Genomic DNA, 17,496 nt, shown 5'->3' with positions numbered 1-17,496 from the left:
CTTTCTTTCTTTTTTCCTTTCTTCCTTCCTTTCTTTCCTTCTTTCTTTTTCTTCCTTCCTTCCTTCCTTCTTTCTTTTCTTCCTTTCTTTCCTTCTTTCTTTTTTCTCTTCCTTCTTTCTTTCTTCTTTCTTTTTTCTTTCTTTTCTTTTCTTTCTTCTTTCTTTTCTTCCTTTCTTTCCTTTCCTTCCTTCTTTCTTTCTTTTCTTTCTTTTCTTTCTTCTTTCTCTTCTTTCTTTCTTTTCCTCCTTTCTTTCTTTCTTCCTTCCTTTCTTTCTTTCCTTCTTTTTTCTCTTTCCTCCTTCTTTCTTTCTTTCTTTCCTTCTTTCTTTCTCTTCCTTCCTTTCTTTCTTTTTTCTTTTCTTTCTTCCTTTCTTTCCTTCCTTCCTTCCTTCCTTCCTTCCTTTCTTTCTTTCTTTCCTTCTTTTCCTTCCTTCCTTCCTTCCTTCCTTTTTTTCTTTTTTTCTTTCCTTCTTTCTTTTCCTTCCTTCCTTCCAAAAAGGCTTTCAACAGGAGACAGCCACTTGTCTGAAATGGGATAGGGCAGTGGTGGCGAAACTATGGCCCCAGCTCCGCCTCCCCCCGCGGCCCCCTCCTCACCAGCAGCCCCCCCCAGAGGAGAATCGTCCCTGGGCATGACCCACGCCGAGTCGTGGGACATGGCAGCCAGGCAGCAGGGACAAGACTCCGCCCTCCCACCCTGTCGCGCACAGATGATACTCCAGGGCATGGGCGGAGGGTGTGGCTGCCACGGTGCTGCTGGGCTGCCTGGGCGATCTGCTGCGGGCCGTGGAGGCGGTGGGTGGCCCTATGGGTGGGGGGCGGAACGGGTGGGGTGGAGGCGGGTTTTGGGCACTCAGTCTCTAAAAGGTTCGCCATCACTGGTATAGGGTCTCCTGCTTGAGCAGGGGGTTGGACTAGAAGACCTCCAAGGTCCCTTCCAGCTCTATTCTTGTGGATTGATTCTTTCTTTCTTTCTTTCTTTCTTTCTTTCTTTCTTTCTTTCTTTTTTCAAAAATGTTCTTCCTCTTGACTCTTAACTAGCTGGCAGGCTATTCCTTGCTGCTTTTTAGACCAGGAACGTGGGGCTTTGAGGAGAGGATACTGTATTTGCTCTTCCCTTCCCTTTTGCAGCCTGGGGAAAGGATCCCAAATTCCCTCAATATATTCATCCTTCCTTCTCCCCCCCCACCCCCGTTCTTCTCTCCCCCCTGATGGTTTCTGTCCTGTGCAATCAGATCACTTTCTTGTCCTCTTTCACTCTGTCCATCGCTACCCTCCTGCTGACCACCCAGGCTGACCTGGATGGTCTCTGCAAGGTGGTCAGGTGTGGTTTCCCCCCCCACTCCCCCTCCTGCTTCTTGCAGTTCAGCAAGAACTCCAGCGGCTCGAGCGACCCCAGGTACGAAGACGGCCAGCTGTGCCAGTACTCGCCCTGGTCCTGCAGCACCCTCAGCTCCTGCATCAGCGCGGTGGAGGCCGAGCCGAAGGACGTCCTGGCTAAATCCAGCACGGTCCTCCTAGTAAGGCCGCATCCTGGGGGGGGGTGTCCGTGGAGGTCCTGGGTCAGCCAGGTCATGGATGTTCCCAAAGGTGCTTTTCAAAAGGCAACTGGGCTTTCTTTTTTCCTTTCTTCTCCTCCAAGAAGCTTCCTATCAGACCTGCCCCAGTCTGGTCCCTTAGGGAAGAAAGACCCTCGACTCCACTGGATTGAAGTGAACGGTTCTTTTACTAAAAGATGTCTGGCTGCAGTAAAGTCAGGCTGGAGCTGAGTTTCCCACGCTCAAAAGGGGGTCTTTTTCCCCCCCATATCCCAGCCTATCCCCCCACATCCAGTCCCTCTTCAGCCAATAAAAGTCTGCTTAGGTGTTTTGAGAGCGCTGAGATGTTTTGAGTAGCTCAAGTTCTTTTTACCGCTTTGATGGCTGGCTGAGAACTTCTCTGGTTTCCATCAAGCTGTCACTTCCCCCTGTCAACGCTGCTCACCTTGGATGTTCTTGCTTTGACAAAATATGCAGAACTGTCTGGTATTTTTAGAGTTCACTTAGATCAGACATGTCAAACACAAGGCCCGGGGGGCCGGATGCGGCCCGCGACGTGGTTTCATGTGGCCCGCGAAGCCATCCTGGAAACAGTGAGGGAACGGCACCCCTCTGCCTTGGCCCTGGCCCAGGCCAGCCAGGAGCCAATGTACAATTTTGTGGTGGCCATCTATGCTGAAACGCATTCAGTCTTAGCTCCACAAGGCCGTCCGGAAACAGCGAGGAACCAGCCCCTGCCACGTCGGCCTCACCCTCTGGGTGCATGCTGGGGAGGGGTCACCCTTTGTGAGGAATGAAGAAATGGACCATCGCTTGGAAGTGGCCAGCAAATGGCCCTCGCCTACTTCACATATCCGGCTTGATGGGCTCCGGCGGAGGGGTTTCGGCAGGCAGTGAGGTTCCTCCAATGGACCATGCCTTGGCGCTTGCCCTGGTCCCACCCCCTTCTGCCAGAGATCCTCAGATCTGTCCCACTCCTGCCCAGGCCCCCACAGGGACCCTTGACACGAACGATGTAGATCTGGCCACGCCCACCCAGTAGGCCACACCCACTCCATCCACGCCCACCCTGGCCACACACACCTGCACACACACACACCCCCAGGGCAACTGCAATGCTGATGGGGCCCTCAATGAAATGGAGTTTGACACCCCTGACTTAGATGATGCTGGGAGGGGAGGAGAAAGAATGTGTGTAGGGAGTAATTTATTTTTTTTTTGTATATAATTTTTTATTATTTTGATTAAACAACCAATACAAAAGATGCATCTACAAACACCAAAAAAAAAAATCTTACTCAAAATATTTCCGGATACTCCCGGCCGTCCCCGCCTTGCCTCCACCCTTATCCACTTACCCTCTCTTTCCTCGTGTGTAGGGAGTAATTGAGATAAGGAATACAGGGGCTACAGAAGGGAAGTGCACTGCAAAATAGAGGAGGGGAATAGGCTGGAATGTTAGGTGCAGGGGAGGGGAATTCAGATCTTGGCATCCATCCGTGCTGTGCCCACACTTTGTGGCACGAATAAAGACTTTTTTAGGATAAACAATGCCCGGAAGTTCTTTGAAGTGTTTCATTAGTCGGAACCATGACACACACCCCTCCCCAGCAGAGTAATACAGATTTATTGCCCATTGGTTCTCCCCCCTTGCACAGCCTTTGAGGGCTGGACTCCAGTGAGGTGCCAAGCCGAGCATGGCAGACCTGACACTTCCTCACTTCGCCTCTGCAACTGAAGAAGCTTCTTGGACGAGAAACGAAACGCCTTCGAGGAAAAAACAAAAGTCCAGTTGCTTTTTGAAAAAGCACCTTTGGGATGTCCTGGAGGGGGGGACCTAAGATGACTTTGGGGAACCTGGAAGGGTCCTTTGGAGCTGGTGTTTCCGTGCCCCTCTCAGCCTTCCTTTCTGTGCAGGATCTGGACAGCGGAGAGCCCAAGAGGCCGGCCCATCTCTTTGAAACCCAGAGGAAGGCGAAGGAGGAGGACCCCATCATCCCTTTCAGCGACGGGCCGATCATTTCCAAGTGGGGCGCCATCTCCAGGTCATCACGGACAGGCTACCACACCACGGACCCTGTCCAGGCGACTGCTTCCCAAGGAAGCACTACCAAGCCCATCAGCATGTCAGGTGCGGGCAGCCCCTTCAAGGGGGGGAGGAGGAGGAGGAATAGAGAAAAAGGAAGGAGGGATGGAGGAGAAGGATGAGAAGGAATGGAGAGGGAGGACGGAAGGAGGGATGAAGGAGGAATGGAGAAGAAGGAAGGAGGGATAAAAGGAGGAATGGAGAAAAAAGGAAGGAGGAGGAGGAAGGAAGAAGGGATGGAGAAGGAGAAGGAAGAATGGACAAAGGAAGGAAGGATGGAGGAGGAGGAGAAATAGAAAAAAAGGAAGGGATGAAGGAGGAGGAGTGGAGAGNAGGAAGGGATAAAAGGAGGGGGAGGAATGGAGAAAAAAGGAAGGAGGAGGAGGAAGGGACGGAGAAGGAAAAGGAGGAGGAATGGAGAAAGAGGAAGGAAGAAGGGAGGGAGGAGGAGGAGAGGGAGGAATGGAGAAAAAAGGAAGGAGGAGGAGGAAGGAAGAAGGAAGGATGGAGGAGGAGGAATAGAGAAAAAGGAAGGAAGAAGGATAGATGAAGGAGGAGTGGAGAGAGGACAGAAGAAGGAGGGATGAAGGAATGGAGAAAGGAAGGAAGGAGGGATAAAAGGCAGAGGAATGAAGAAAAAAGGAAGGAGGAGGAAGGAAGAAGGAGGGATGGAGAAGGAAAAGGAGGAGGAATGGATAAAGAGGAAGGAAGAAGGGATGGAGAAGGAGGAGAGGGAGGAATGGAGAAAAGAAAGGGATAAACGAAGGAGGAGGAGGAATGGAGAAAAAAGGAAGGAGGAGGAAGGAGGGATGGAGGAGGAAGGAAGAAGGAGGGATGGAGAAGGAGGAATGGAGAAAGGAAGAAAGAGGGCATAGAGATGGAGGAGGAGGAGGAATGGAGAAAGGAAGGAGGGAGGGAAAAGGAGGAGAAGGAGGCGGGGGAGAGGAGCAGGGCAAGGCCCCGCTGAGCTGAGCTCCATCCTTGCCTCTTAAACAGATTATATCCCCAGCATCAGCTCCGTGGACTTGAGGTGGAGCTGCTACGCGCCCGAGTCCACTTCCTCGGCACCTTTCCTAGAACGGTAGGCAGAAGTGGCTTCCCCCCCCAGACCCGGCCAGGGCTGAGCTCCGCTCTCCCCGGCCCCTTGCTCATTCCCGGGAACCCCAGAACAGCCGCCTCCTTTGCACACCGGCCTCCGTGGTGGCGGGAGCAGAGTTTAATCCCTGCTGTTTCTCCCACAAGGGGCCTTTTTTTGCAGAGGCATCCGTGTCTCCAGGCTCCGTCCTGACTTTTCCGTCTCTCTTTCAAGGGACCAGTTCGTTTCTCCCGGGGAACCGGCTCCGCCAAAGCACTCGAGCACCGGAGATCTCCTGAGCACCGAATTGCAGCAGGTAACACCTTTCCCAAAGGCTGGATATCTGGGAGCCAGGAGCAGCTTCCTGGTTGCCGCAGGATCCACGGCCCCAGGGGCGGGGGGGGAGAGTGCAGCCATCTCCCCTGACCATTTGGGGGGGGGGACCGTATTCTGCTTTCCCCACCCAGGCCAAAAGTAACTCGGTGCTGCTCCAGAGAGAGGCCAACGCCCTGGCCACGCAGCAGAAGTGGGAGGCCCTGAGCGAAGGCAGCGCCCTCACCTTGACGCTCTTGAGCAAGGAAACGAACGGCCGGGTAAGCAGGCTTTTCTCTCCCCCCCCCCCCCGCCTCCATGTCCGCTGCACCAAGATCAAGGAGAGATTCAGCCTGGAAATAAGGAGGAATTTCCTGACAGGGAGAACAGTCAACCTGTGGAACAGGAGTTGCCTTCAGGAGGTGTGGGAGCTTCATCACCGGAGGCTTTCAAGAAGAGACTGGACTGCCATCTGTCAGAAATGGTGTACGGTCTCCTGCTTGGGTGGGGGGGTTGGACTAGATGACCTACAAGGTCCCTTCCAACTCTGTTATTCTATTCTGTTCTGTTCTATTTCTTTTCTGTTCTGTTCTATTCTATTCTATTTCCTAGTCTAGTCTAGTCTAGTCTAGTCTAATTCCTATTCTAATTCCTAGTCTATTCTATTCCATTCCATTCTATTCTATTCTAATTCCTATTCTATTCGATTCTATTCCCTATTCCTATTCCTATTCTATTCTAATTCCTATTCTATTCTATTCTATTCTATTCTGTTCTATTCTATTCTATTCTATTCTATTCTATTCTATTCCATTCCATTCCATTCCATTCTAATTCCTATTCTATTCTATGCTACCCTATTCTGCTCTACCCTACCCTACCCTATCCTAGACGTGCTTCTTTCCAACCTCTGTTTTATGTTCCCTTCCTTTCCTGCTCCTTCCCCAGGCTGACTCCCCCGAGGACAGCATGGGCACCAAGGCCAACCGAGACATTGAACTGGAACTTTCATCGCTGGACACTGATGAGGCCGAGGGGTCCGGAGAGCAAATGGAAGTACGTTCTTGACTCTACCCACACGTGGGCTATTATTTGTCTCCCGTCCCCAGAACTTCAGAGTGGTACCACTTCTTCCGGTCCAGATAGCTCACTGTGTCCACAGTTACTTAACAAGGCTGAGCTCAGATGGAGATGCCCATTGTAGCTGTTTATTTATTTATCAAACGTATGTAGCCACTTATCTCACAGGAAGTGACTCTCAGCAGCTTATAAGATTCAAAGAATAGGAAGGGAAGGGAAAGGAATAGGGAATAGAATAGAATAGAATAGAATAGAATAGAATAGAATAGAATAGAATAGAATACGGAATAGAATACGGAATAGAATACGGAATAGAAAATGGAATGGAATAGAATAGAATAATGGAATGGAATGGAATGGAATGGAATGGAATGGAATAGAATAGAAAATGGAATGGAATGGAATGGAATAGAATAGAATAAGGAATGGAACGGAACAGAACAGAAAGAATAGAATAGAATAGAATAGAATAGAAATAAGGAATAGATTAGATTAGATTAGAATAGAATAGAATAAATAGAATAGAATAGAATAGAAATAAGGAATAGAATAGAATAGAAATAAGGAATAGAATAGAATAGAATAGAATAGAATAGAATAGAATAGAATAGAATAAAAATAAGGAATAGAATAGAATAGAAATAAGGAATAGAATAGAATAGAATATAGAAAATGGAATAGAATAGAATAGAATAGAATATGGAATGGAATGGAATGGAGAAGAAAAGAGAAGAGAAGAGTTGGAAGGGACCTTGGAGGTCTTCTAGTCCAACCCCCTGCTCAGGCAGGAAGCCCTATATAATAAAGCAACACCATCAAAACCGTCCCGATTAAAAACAATCGTCCTACAAACAATTGTCCTGTCCTTTCCTCTTCCAGGAGATGCTGGGCCTGCAGCTCGCCATCGGCGGTCAGAGCGAGAACCTCTTCAACGGGTCAGCTCTGGAGAACGGTCACCTTGCGGAGCAGCCCCAGGTGGACGCCAGGCAGGCGAAGAGGCCTGTCCTGCATGAAGAGCTTGCTCGTTTGTGAGTGTGGGACAGAAACAGAAAAGTCCAGTCTCGCTCAGGAACCTCAGGGCAAAGTTTCCCTGCGCAGAAGCGTTCATCCACGCTCTTCCCATCCGTTGTGCTTTCCTTGCTGTGGCTGTGGAGATTCACAACCCCCCAGGTCCCAAAAGTGCTTTTTCACGAGGCAGCTGGAGTTCTTTTTTCGTCTTTGAAGACGTTTCCCTTCTTATCCAAGAAGCTTCTTCAGCTCTTCCTTGCTGTGGGTGGAGCTTCTCATATCTGATTCTTGCTGCCCTTCTTTCCCTCGCTCTCTTGGTGGCTGTAGGCCCCAAACAACGGTTAGATTTCAGGGCCGACCCGTGTCCCATCCCAAAGAACTGGACTTCCTTAGTTTCTTTCCTTGAAAACATTTCCCTTCTCATCCAAGAAGCTTCTTCAAGTTCAGAATGAAGAAGCTTCTTGGATGGGAAGCAAAACGTTTTCAAGGGGGGGAAAAAATCCCCAAGAGAGTTCAACTGGAAAAGCACCTTTGGAGCAGTCATGACCTGGATGGTTGAGAATCTCCATAGACATTTGACCTGAATGTATCCGAAGCAGAACGTCCATTTTCAGCCACACTTTGGTTCCACACGGTATTAACCTTGTGAACTCTAAAGCAGGGGTCCCCAACCCCCGGTCCGTGGCCGCAGCATGCCAGCAACCGGTCCGCACAAACAAGCAAAGCCCCATCCGCGGGATGCAGGCAGCACACAAAACCACACACCCTCCGGTCTGTGGAAAAACCACGGAACCAGTTCCTGGTGCCCAAAAGTTTCTCTAAAGTTTCCTCCTTCCATTATGTATTCAAGATGGTCAGTGATTAATATTTATATGTTACTTATATGTAAGGGTGTAGGTCTATACATACGTTGTATATAGTATGTTTAAATTTGTGTTATGTATGTGTACACTTTGAGAGCAAGCAAAAATTTCATTTTTAATGTGTGCCATTATGCCCACAGTAAAAAAAATGACAATAGTTATCTATCTATCTATCTATCTATCTATCTATCTATCTATCTATCTATCTATCTATCTATCTATCTATCTATCTAATCTATATCTTATCTATATCTTATCTATCATCTACCTTATCTACCTATCTTATCTATCTTGTTTACCTATCTATCTATCTATCCTTCTTATCTATCATCTACCTTATCTGTCTTATTTATCATCTATCTATCTTATCTATCTCTATCTCTATCTAATCTATCTTTATCTATCTATCTATCTTATCTATCATCTACCTTACCTAACTTATCTATCTATCTATCTATCTATCTATCTATCTATCTATCTATCTATCTATCTATCTATCTATCTATCTATCTATCTATCATCTACCTTATCCACCTAACTTATCTATCTATCTATCTTATCTATCATCTATCTGTCTTATCTATCTCTGTCTATCTTATCTATCTAATCTATCTTTATCTTAACTATCTTATCTATCATCTACCTTACCTACCTTATCTATCTAATCTATCTCTATGTATCTTATCTACCTATCTCATCTATCATCTACCTTATCTATCTATCTCTGTCTATCTCTGTCTGTCTATCTCTGTCTATCTTATCTAATCTATCTCTATCTAATCTATCTATCCATCCATCCATCCATATCTTATATTTTCATACATCTTAATCATGATCATGGCTGAACATCTAAACACTCTTCATCTAGTAGTTGTAGAATTCTCATCATCTGCCCACTTCCGCCAGTAGAAGACCTCTCTAGGACTTCATAATTCTTCTTTCCTCTTCACAAAGTGCAGGTCAAGAAGCTTCTATGCCTCCAGTGTGACCAGGTTTTCTTTTGTCTTCCCCACCCACCCACCCACCCTTCAGGGAGAAGCAGACGGGGGTCTTGCCAGCGGCGTCCTGTTTCAGCCAACCCACGGAGACGGCAGGCAGCAGGATCTCCCTGCCCATCATGACGTCCGCCAGCATGGGCAGCCTTCTTCTGAAAACAGCCCACGGCCTCGTGGACGGGCCAAATGACTTTTTGAGGCCGATTGCAAACGGCAAAATGGTGAACACGTGAGAGGTGCTTGGCTTTCAGGCTTGTGGTCATGCTAAGAAGTGGTTAGCTTTGTTTTGGTTTCTCTCTCTCTCTTTCTCTCTCTCTCTCTTATTTTTTTTTGAAAAAAAATCCTGTCAGGGTCATTTGTTTCCCGTGGACTTTTTAATACATCGGACTCTTCTTGTGTCTTAGCTTTCGGGATAAATGACAGCCCCTTTGCTAGGGATTCAGACGTTCACTTTGCACACCCCAACCGTGTGGGATCTGGATGTGTTTTCCCTTTAAAGCGGCTTTTCGGTGAGGCCGTAGACGTCCCCGAGTCATTCCTGTTAACACTCACCTTTTGTAGGGAAGCATCCAAAACTAAAGCCAGTCATTTCAGGGGTGGGGGGAATGTTGTGGCTCACCGGAGTACAATTCAGTTGTTTGGCTGGCCTTGTTTTGAGAGGAAGGAATTTGCACTGACTTGAAGTGGCTAGTTTCTTCCATGCTGGAGCTTTGCGTGGACAAGCGTCGGTGAGACAAAAAGAGGGCATGAGGATGACCCCCACACAAGACTCTTTCTTCAGGGCATTTAGCGTGGCAACATTGGTGCCTCTGTACGTAGCAGTGGGTCACCTCTTCCCGTCCCGTCTCTTCGGCAGCTTGGTCTTCCTGGGCCTCCAGTGACTTTTCTGTATACAAATTATCGGCAGCAAAGTCCAACCCAAGTGCCTGGGCTTCCCCACTTAACGTACTTGGTTCTTTCTTGCTTAAAGTGGCAAGTTGACAGCTCAGCACGGGCGTGGCAAAGAGCGCTCAATCTCCCAGCCCATTGGCAGGCTCCCCCTCTTGGCATTTAAGTCCTCCCCAATTTTTCTCTCCAAAAACGAGGCACCTAAAACCCGTGTTTGCACCGAAGACTGACACGGTATTCCCCTTCCTCTTCGTCAAAACCACGGAGGATTAGCGGTCCTTTTAAATGCTCCCAATATTGAGTTGGGCATCGTGTTGCTGAGAATGCCCAGTATTTAGATTTGTTAGTGATTTAACTCCGGTGATCATCTTGAACGCTTCATGATGTAGCTTGAGCTGGGCTTGTACAGAACAAGGGGGTGGGGGGAAAAAGAAGTCCTCTTTAAGATGTGATTTATTTATTTATTTTTTGGGAAGATCTTAGAAGTCTAAAATTGGAACGTTCTCCCCTGCGACCTCTTAGCTGTGCTCTTTTCCCGCTTTAAAATCTACTTCTGCGGAGCAAGGGGACGTCAGGCTATCAAGGAAGAACATTCTCCCTTATTGGTCCTCCTCTGCAGCTTCCTTTTTTTTATAATTTTTATCATTTTTACATTTTTCTTCCTTTTTTTTGTTTGTTTTTGTTTTAAGAAAATGTTTGTTAATTAACTTCTGTGAAGTTGTTTACTCTGGAAATAGTACTGGAATATTTTAGCCAAGCAGCCCTTTCACCAGAATACTATTTTATATTTTTGGATTGCTAACAAAGAATTAAGGGAGAATGGAATAGCTATTTCGAGCTAATTAGCTCTCATCAGCCAGACATACCCTTCTGAGATTCGAACCCGGGCTGCTTGACGTTAGGCAGCTGCGTTGACCTCTAGGCCACAGGCTCCTTCTCACTTTGTCAGCTGTGTCAAGGAGGGAAGAGACAGGGGAGGAGAATTACCTTGAGTGCTTTTTGATACACCCTGTCGGCCCAAATATGGGTTCGAATCTCAGAAGGGTATGTCTGGCTGATGAGAGCTAATTAGCTCGAAATAGCTATTCCGTTCTCCCTTAATTCTTTGTTAGCAATCCAAAAATATAAAATATATATAAATGATGTCGCAGTAGCGACTGCTGCCTGTGGATGGCTCTAGATTGAGCTGATGGTTAATGATATCAGTAAAAATATGACTCCCGGGTGTATTCATTATGAAATAACTAATTAATTTACGATCACCAGGAGGGTTTAAGTAAAAATACTTTAATTGAAAACCGAGCTTTCGTTGGGAGCTCCCAACATCACCATATATATATATACACACACACACACACACACACATACAAGGGTTCATCCTTCTATCAAATGGGTGACAAAAGAAAACATTTAAAAATGATCATCTTATTGGCAGAACAAAGCTGGTACTGCGACATCACAACAGTTTTCACATTCACAACGTTGTGGCATTTCTCTAAGGGCTGCAGTTCTAACTTGGATCATTGGGAAAAAACGAAATCTCACTTCTGACCTGGCGTGGCGCGTGAAAAAAATTATGTTGTACATATGGATTAAAAAAAAAAATACAAGGACTACTTGTTTTGATAATTCCAGCAATGTCGTGACGGTTTTTTTTAAACCTGCTAATTTAATAGTGAGGTGCAAAAGGCTATTTCTATAGCCACCAAATTCCTTTCCTTGGATTTTCGTACCAGTTCCCAAAGTTTTCCTTTTTACCGTGGCTCTTAAACTCAAGGGAACTGAAAATCAAGATTTTGGTTACGTATCTCTTCTGGTGACTGTTAACATCCAATGGCCAAATTCTCAATTTAGCCGAACAATTCTTGTATATAGGGATTTATATACATATATATATATATATATATATATGCATATATATATGACATTTGAAATGCTTCCAGAAATTTTCTTTGCGCTGTTCTAGACTTCGGACTTTAAAAAAATCTGATAAAGAGAGATGTAAAACAATCTCATTCCTATGCGGATAGTTAGTCAATGAGGTCTTCCACGCTTTTGAAGGCAAAAATGATTTTTCCAAAAAGAGAAGGAGCGAAAGAAAAAATTGCATTGCTATTTTGTTATTAAAATAGAAGAAGATAGAGGCTGGAGAGATCCTTATCTGAGTGCCACCAGTTATCAGGGGTCCAAATGTGCATTATCTGATCAGATTACCTTTATTTTCGCTGTTAACGTGTTTTGATTTTCGTGGCTTGCTTCGTGATGAACTGTCTTTTCTCTCTCAGGATTTGGCTGCTTGCAATCAATTGTTTACACACCGTTCTTTCTCTGGTGCCATCAGAAAGCTCCCGATAAGCTTGTTTTAATTTATTTTAGTTTGGGGCGAGCAAGCAAGGAACTCACCTGCCTTAGAGCAGCTTGATTTAAAAAATAAAAGCACTGGAGGGAGAATTGCAGATCCCAGAAAAGAGCTGAAATCTGAGCAAGGGCCCTTTTTTCCCCTCACCAGCTTTTGCAACCCAGCTGTGGCACCTTGCTGTGAATTTATTTTTATTTTTTTTTACGTTGGGCGCTTTTCGCCACGATTAGAATCTCCAAGTTTTATTCTCTTTTTTGGTGGGAGAGCGGTGGTCCTGAGGCGACCACTTGAGAAGCAGGGTCTGTTTTAAGGCTCTTGAGTTTGCAGAACTAGAGCAGATGAGAAGAGCCAGGAAGAAGGAAGACTAAGCTGCTTCCTACTGAGAAATGAAGGAGAAATGTTGGCTTATTGCACAAACATACCTGTACTGTAGGAGCAGAAGATAGTTGAAATCAGTTTATTTGCCTTTCTTATATTCAGCCCTTCTGTAAGCAGAGTTTGAGCATGAATAGAAGAATGGCCACTGTTTGTATTGGACCAGACTTAAGGGGAGAATCAGTGTTGCAAAAACATTAGGGCAGGGGTCTTCAAACTTGGCCCTTTTATGACTGGTGGACTTCGCGTGCCTAGCTGAGGAATTCTGGGTGTTGAAGTCCACCAGTCATAAAAGAGCCAAGTTTGAAGACCCCTGCATTAGAGCTTCGAAGGGGAAGTTTGGCATTGCCAAAACCATGTGTGGTGCTAGTCTTCGGTAGACACTTATCCACAGGGCATCTCCTGCGCAGGTTTTCCATCAGCACTGAGTGGTGTAGCCGTGCTTCTTCAACACACCCTGCAACCCGCAGATATCTCATCCTTGCTGAATGTGTTATTTTGCCCAGAAAGACAGCTCAGAAGAGTATGGATCCATAAAGAGAGGCAGAATATTCCTTCCACAGAGTGGACACGGCAAATGCACAGCAACCAGAATAGAGGAATGGAGGATAAGCTTTTTTTAAAAAAAAAACAAAAACAAATCCAGACCAGTTGTTGTGAATGTTGACTTAAATAAATAATCATAGCATTTGTGCAGAGAGCTTAGCCCGCAGCGCCAACTAGGTTTTGCACAGTGCAATGAGAAAAGAAAGATGCTAACCATTTTTTGAGACCTGTTTTGTTTTTTTTTTGTCAGCAGGTATGGTTTTCCAGTATTTATTTTGTTCTTTGCAGAGTTTAAATCTGAATGCACATCTTTGGAAAAAGTGAACTACGCGCTATCCAGGGGTTAAGTTTGTTTTGAAGCACCTTGTATTTAGGAAGACTCTCTATCTCTTATGGACTAGAGCAGCGGTCTTCAAACTTGGCCCTTTTATGACTTGTGGACTTCAGCTCCCAGAATTCCTCAGCCAAGGCACACGTGCCTGGCTGTGGAATTCTGGGAACTGAAGTCCACAAGTCATAAAAGGGCCAAGTTTGAAGACCCCTGGAGCGATGACTGATTGGCCAGCTCTTTCAATCTTCAGTTATTTCTTTCACACAAGGAAGGTCCCCGCACCGTAGCACGGATTCTTGCCTGCCAGAGGTGTTGGACTGCAAAATCCATCATTCACAGCCAATACAGGTCGTCTTGCTTTGGTCAGATATGCTGGGGGTTGTATAGACCAGAATATCTTGTTCGCCTCCTACAGTAAGGAGATGTCAAAAGGGTACATGACAAAGGAAAGATTTTTCCAGACACATTCATGCACCTATGCTTTTGCAAAACTTTAATGGACTTTTTATGTACTTGACAAAAGTCTGACATTAAAGAACTCCTGGCTGCATCTGCAAGTGTCAGACACAGGGAAAAAGCTGATCTTAGTCCTCTCCTTAATTAATTCTCGGTCAGTTAGTCCAAGGCATAGGAAATGCATGCATTTCTCTTTTTTGCGGGGTGGATAAATCCATTATACTGTAGTTGTGATACAACACGTGTGGTTCTTTTCTTTCTACTGCACACAGCAACTGTACAGCCACTCCGGAGTATTGTAATTTAGCATGCAGTATCTACTCTCCACATTTACACTATATACTGCATATATTCTTTTCCCTGAAAGTTAAAAAGAAAGAGGGGGGGGGAGGCTTTGTTTTTCTTCTGTTGATTTAAGATTTTATAAACCTGCTTAATCTGGAAAGTTTGGGAAAAGAGGCCTGGTTTTGTCAATTGTACAACCGGTTGTAAAACTCAAGTGTGAATATTCTTACGTCTGTATTAGACATTTTCTTTGCAAATCTATTGTTCGATTAAAATGTAAATGAGATAAAAGATGGTGTACACCCATCATGTATAATAAAGCAGATTCCATCGCTACGATGGATTTAATGCTCATTTTTAATGGTGCATTCTCAGCTTCTATTTAAAAATATAATTTAAAAAATAAATCTGTAAAACAAAATGGGGGATATATTTCAGGGTGGGGTAATGAATTCTATTCCATTTTGTTCTGTTTTAAACCTCCAAATTGTATTATCGTTATTTTTTTTTCCCTTTTGTGTTAGAGGAATAGGATTTACACCAGGGATGTTTAGACCGTACGGTCTGTATTTTTGGGTGGGAAAGTTGGAAAAAATGGGAACCGGCTTTGTGATTTAGCCTGAATAGTACATGCGTGTGTGTTTGCTGTAGCACTGAAGTCGAGATTGTTAGCTTTAAGGCTGGTCACAGACTTTAGCTAGTTGTGGTTTGTTTGTTTGTTTCTCCAGTGTTTCAAGAGAGACTTAATAGAATCAATTTGCAATACTTGAAATGTATTTGCATGCAGTAAAATAAAAAAAAAGATGTATCTGCTTAAGCTTGTTTTGTTCTTTTCTTATTGTGTTGGGGCAGGAAAATATGTATTTTTAAATATGGGGCCAGGAGAAATGTTAAGCGGATGTGTTTTTATGTGGTCTTCCAGAGGTTTAGGAACATGGGTAAAGGCAGTTAAGTTGCTGACCAGAATTCATAGATGGTTTTGTGTTATAGTCACTCTCTTGCCCAACAACCTTGTACTAAATATGTGGGATGAAATCCAGCCATTGAATTTTATTCAACAAACCATGTTTCAATTACAGCTTGCTACAGTTATCAATCCAGATGTTGCCTGATGTGGTGCTTTGCTCTACTGAAAAAAGGGGCAAAAAAAATTGAGAGGAGGGGGGGCTAAACACAAGTAAGAAAATGTGTATCAGCCCAATTTTTTTCTGATTCCCAAAGATCAAGAATCTCAAAGCTCCACATGGGATAGTATGATAAATCCGTGATGGTTTTGATGGAAGGAACAATTCAGGAACCAATTGATGGGCAATGTGTATGGTTGCAAAAAATAATAATAAATTGAGTGTAAAGACCCACCCCACTTTACATCTTAAGAAAACAGAACTCTTGGAATATCTCTTCCAACAGGCATCTTTATTAAGAGAAGATGGTTGCAGGCGTTCTAGACAGGATCTGAGGGGCCAACCCCTACCATTCAAGGTTTTAAGTGTTCCCAAGCAGCCCCCACCCCACCGTCCTTCCAGCGATGATCCCAGGTGTTACATTTCCACCCCCTTTTCCTCTCAGCCTGGCAGAAGGGAGACTTCAGAGAGTAGTAGATGAAAGGCGATGGCCATATTGTTATGGTCAGTCCTCTTGGTGAGATCCACATTCAGTCCCTTTGAAGTTTTAATGAAGGAAGTGAGAGCCATAAAACCCCTTTGCTCATCCCCCTTCCCCTTCGTAGTATGACCAAATCCAGAGAGGGCAGAAATGGGGTTTTCCATAGTCGATAATTAGAAATGAAATATAATTGGATTCTGACGTTGAGCTTGTTGACCTGCTGAGCGTAGAATAAGAGACAATTGGTGGAGTTTGAGTCCAGTATTTTGTAAAATCCCCTTGAATGTTTAAGTTGCTCTCCATTTGTTGCATGCTAAGAAAGAACTGGATCCATTCCATCTTGGCCAACATGTTCTAGCTTGCTACCAACCACAAGGCAGATATGCCCCAAAGATCATCTTCCATTCTTGGCACCCCAGCCCCCCCCCCCCGTGCAACAGCTGGATTCCCAGAGGCCAATCCTGCCCCCCTCCCCAATTCTTGTAATCCTCATGGGATGCTTCAAGGTGCTTTCCATGCTTCTGATCCCTGGATGACCATCCTCCTCCTCCTCCTCCTCTTAGCAAAAGGAGACCCAACAGCCCTCCAGATGTGGTTGTGCTGCCCCCTCTGGAATGCTTTGCTCACAGCGGGTGCTGCTGGGAGTTGTAGTTTAGCAATACTGGAAGGCTGCACATTGCAAGAGAGGTTGGTTGCCATCTCACAATTGCAATATATTTGTTTTTTTTCCCGTGTATAACAACAACTGGGCATGAAATAAAACAATCCAGCTTGGTGCCGGGAAGCTTGTTATTCTTTTACTTTCCGCAAGCAGGCGGAAGGCTGAACGACTAGGCCTGAATCACCATAGCAACCAGCTATTTATTGATGGATTCCCCTTTCTCGCCGGCAGGGGGCCGAGCGGAGTTTAACTTGCCTTCCTTCCTCCACCGCGCGACATGCGCACTTCCGGTTGTCAAGCGACCGTGCGGGGCAAAAGAGTGGAAAGGGGCGCGCCAGCCAGCCAAATGGAGGTGTGCTAGTCGTGCAACAGCCGGCCCGAGACTTCCCCCCAATACCCGCAGCTCTGGGGAACTAAGAAGAAGCGAAGCGACCGGGGATGTTTACGGCCTTTCGCCCCTAGGAGCGGCTGCAACGGCGCAGAGTGAAACCCGTTGCCTGCGAATGGAGCTAGGTATGCTTTGAATGGCAGAGAGGGCAGAAAAGAAGACGGAAGTGTCCATCAAGGCAACACGTGGATCAGCCCACGCAGCTGGTTGGTTTTTCTTTTGGGGTTGGGGGGGGAGGAGTGTTGGTCCAAAAGGAACCGGAAGTGGTGCCGCGCCGCGAGCGAGCTCTCTCTTCTCTAGCTCTATCGCCTGGCCGGCCTCTCCTTCCTTCCTTCCTTCCTTCCTTTCTGCCCCGCCCCTTTTTCCCAGCCTCCTTTGCGCTTCTTCCTTTGAGTCGCTTGGAAGAGGGGGGAGAGAGAGCGCGAGAGAAGCCGCCCCTCGGAGGGTGAGGAATTGGGGAGGGGGCTGGGAAAGAGGCCGGCCTGCCCCACGGGGGGCGTGTTGGGAGGGAGGGCTGGGCTGCCCCAAAGGAAAAGGGTGGGAGGGCTGCTCCTCAGGGAGGGGGCTGGCAAAAGGGGGCGCCTACCCTATAGGACTGGGAAGGGGGGGCTGGTCTGCCCTGCAGGGAGGGTGTTGGGGGAAAA

General features: G+C 46.0%; 1 protein-coding gene across 4 annotated transcripts in view; it reads left to right on the top strand.

The window, feature by feature from the left end:
• The window catches only part of RC3H2 (ring finger and CCCH-type domains 2), a 28,113-nt gene extending 18,922 nt beyond the window's left edge, over nucleotides 1-9,191 (top strand). For 2 of the 4 annotated variants that reach the window (XM_029285295.1, XM_015822153.1), the window contains 8 exons: nucleotides 1,366-1,521; nucleotides 3,457-3,670; nucleotides 4,622-4,706; nucleotides 4,935-5,016; nucleotides 5,168-5,304; nucleotides 5,957-6,068; nucleotides 6,972-7,120; nucleotides 8,996-9,191. In XM_029285295.1, coding sequence (XP_029141128.1) covers nucleotides 1,366-1,521; nucleotides 3,457-3,670; nucleotides 4,622-4,706; nucleotides 4,935-5,016; nucleotides 5,168-5,304; nucleotides 5,957-6,068; nucleotides 6,972-7,120; nucleotides 8,996-9,191 — 1,131 coding nt within the window. The remainder of the gene's footprint in view (nucleotides 1-1,365; nucleotides 1,522-3,456; nucleotides 3,671-4,621; nucleotides 4,707-4,934; nucleotides 5,017-5,167; nucleotides 5,305-5,956; nucleotides 6,069-6,971; nucleotides 7,121-8,995) is intronic. The other 2 variants (XM_015822154.1, XM_029285294.1) reach the window with 2 other exon arrangements.
• The last annotated feature ends 8,305 nt before the right edge of the window (nucleotides 9,192-17,496 follow it).

This window comes from Protobothrops mucrosquamatus, unplaced genomic scaffold (assembly GCF_001527695.2).
Source record: "Protobothrops mucrosquamatus isolate PMUCROS unplaced genomic scaffold, P.Mucros_1.0 scaffold1481, whole genome shotgun sequence".
In the NCBI taxonomy this organism is placed as follows: Eukaryota; Metazoa; Chordata; class Lepidosauria; order Squamata; family Viperidae; genus Protobothrops; species Protobothrops mucrosquamatus.
The sequence above is the reverse complement of the archived record's forward strand: the minus strand, read 5'-3'. Positions and strand labels throughout refer to the sequence as shown.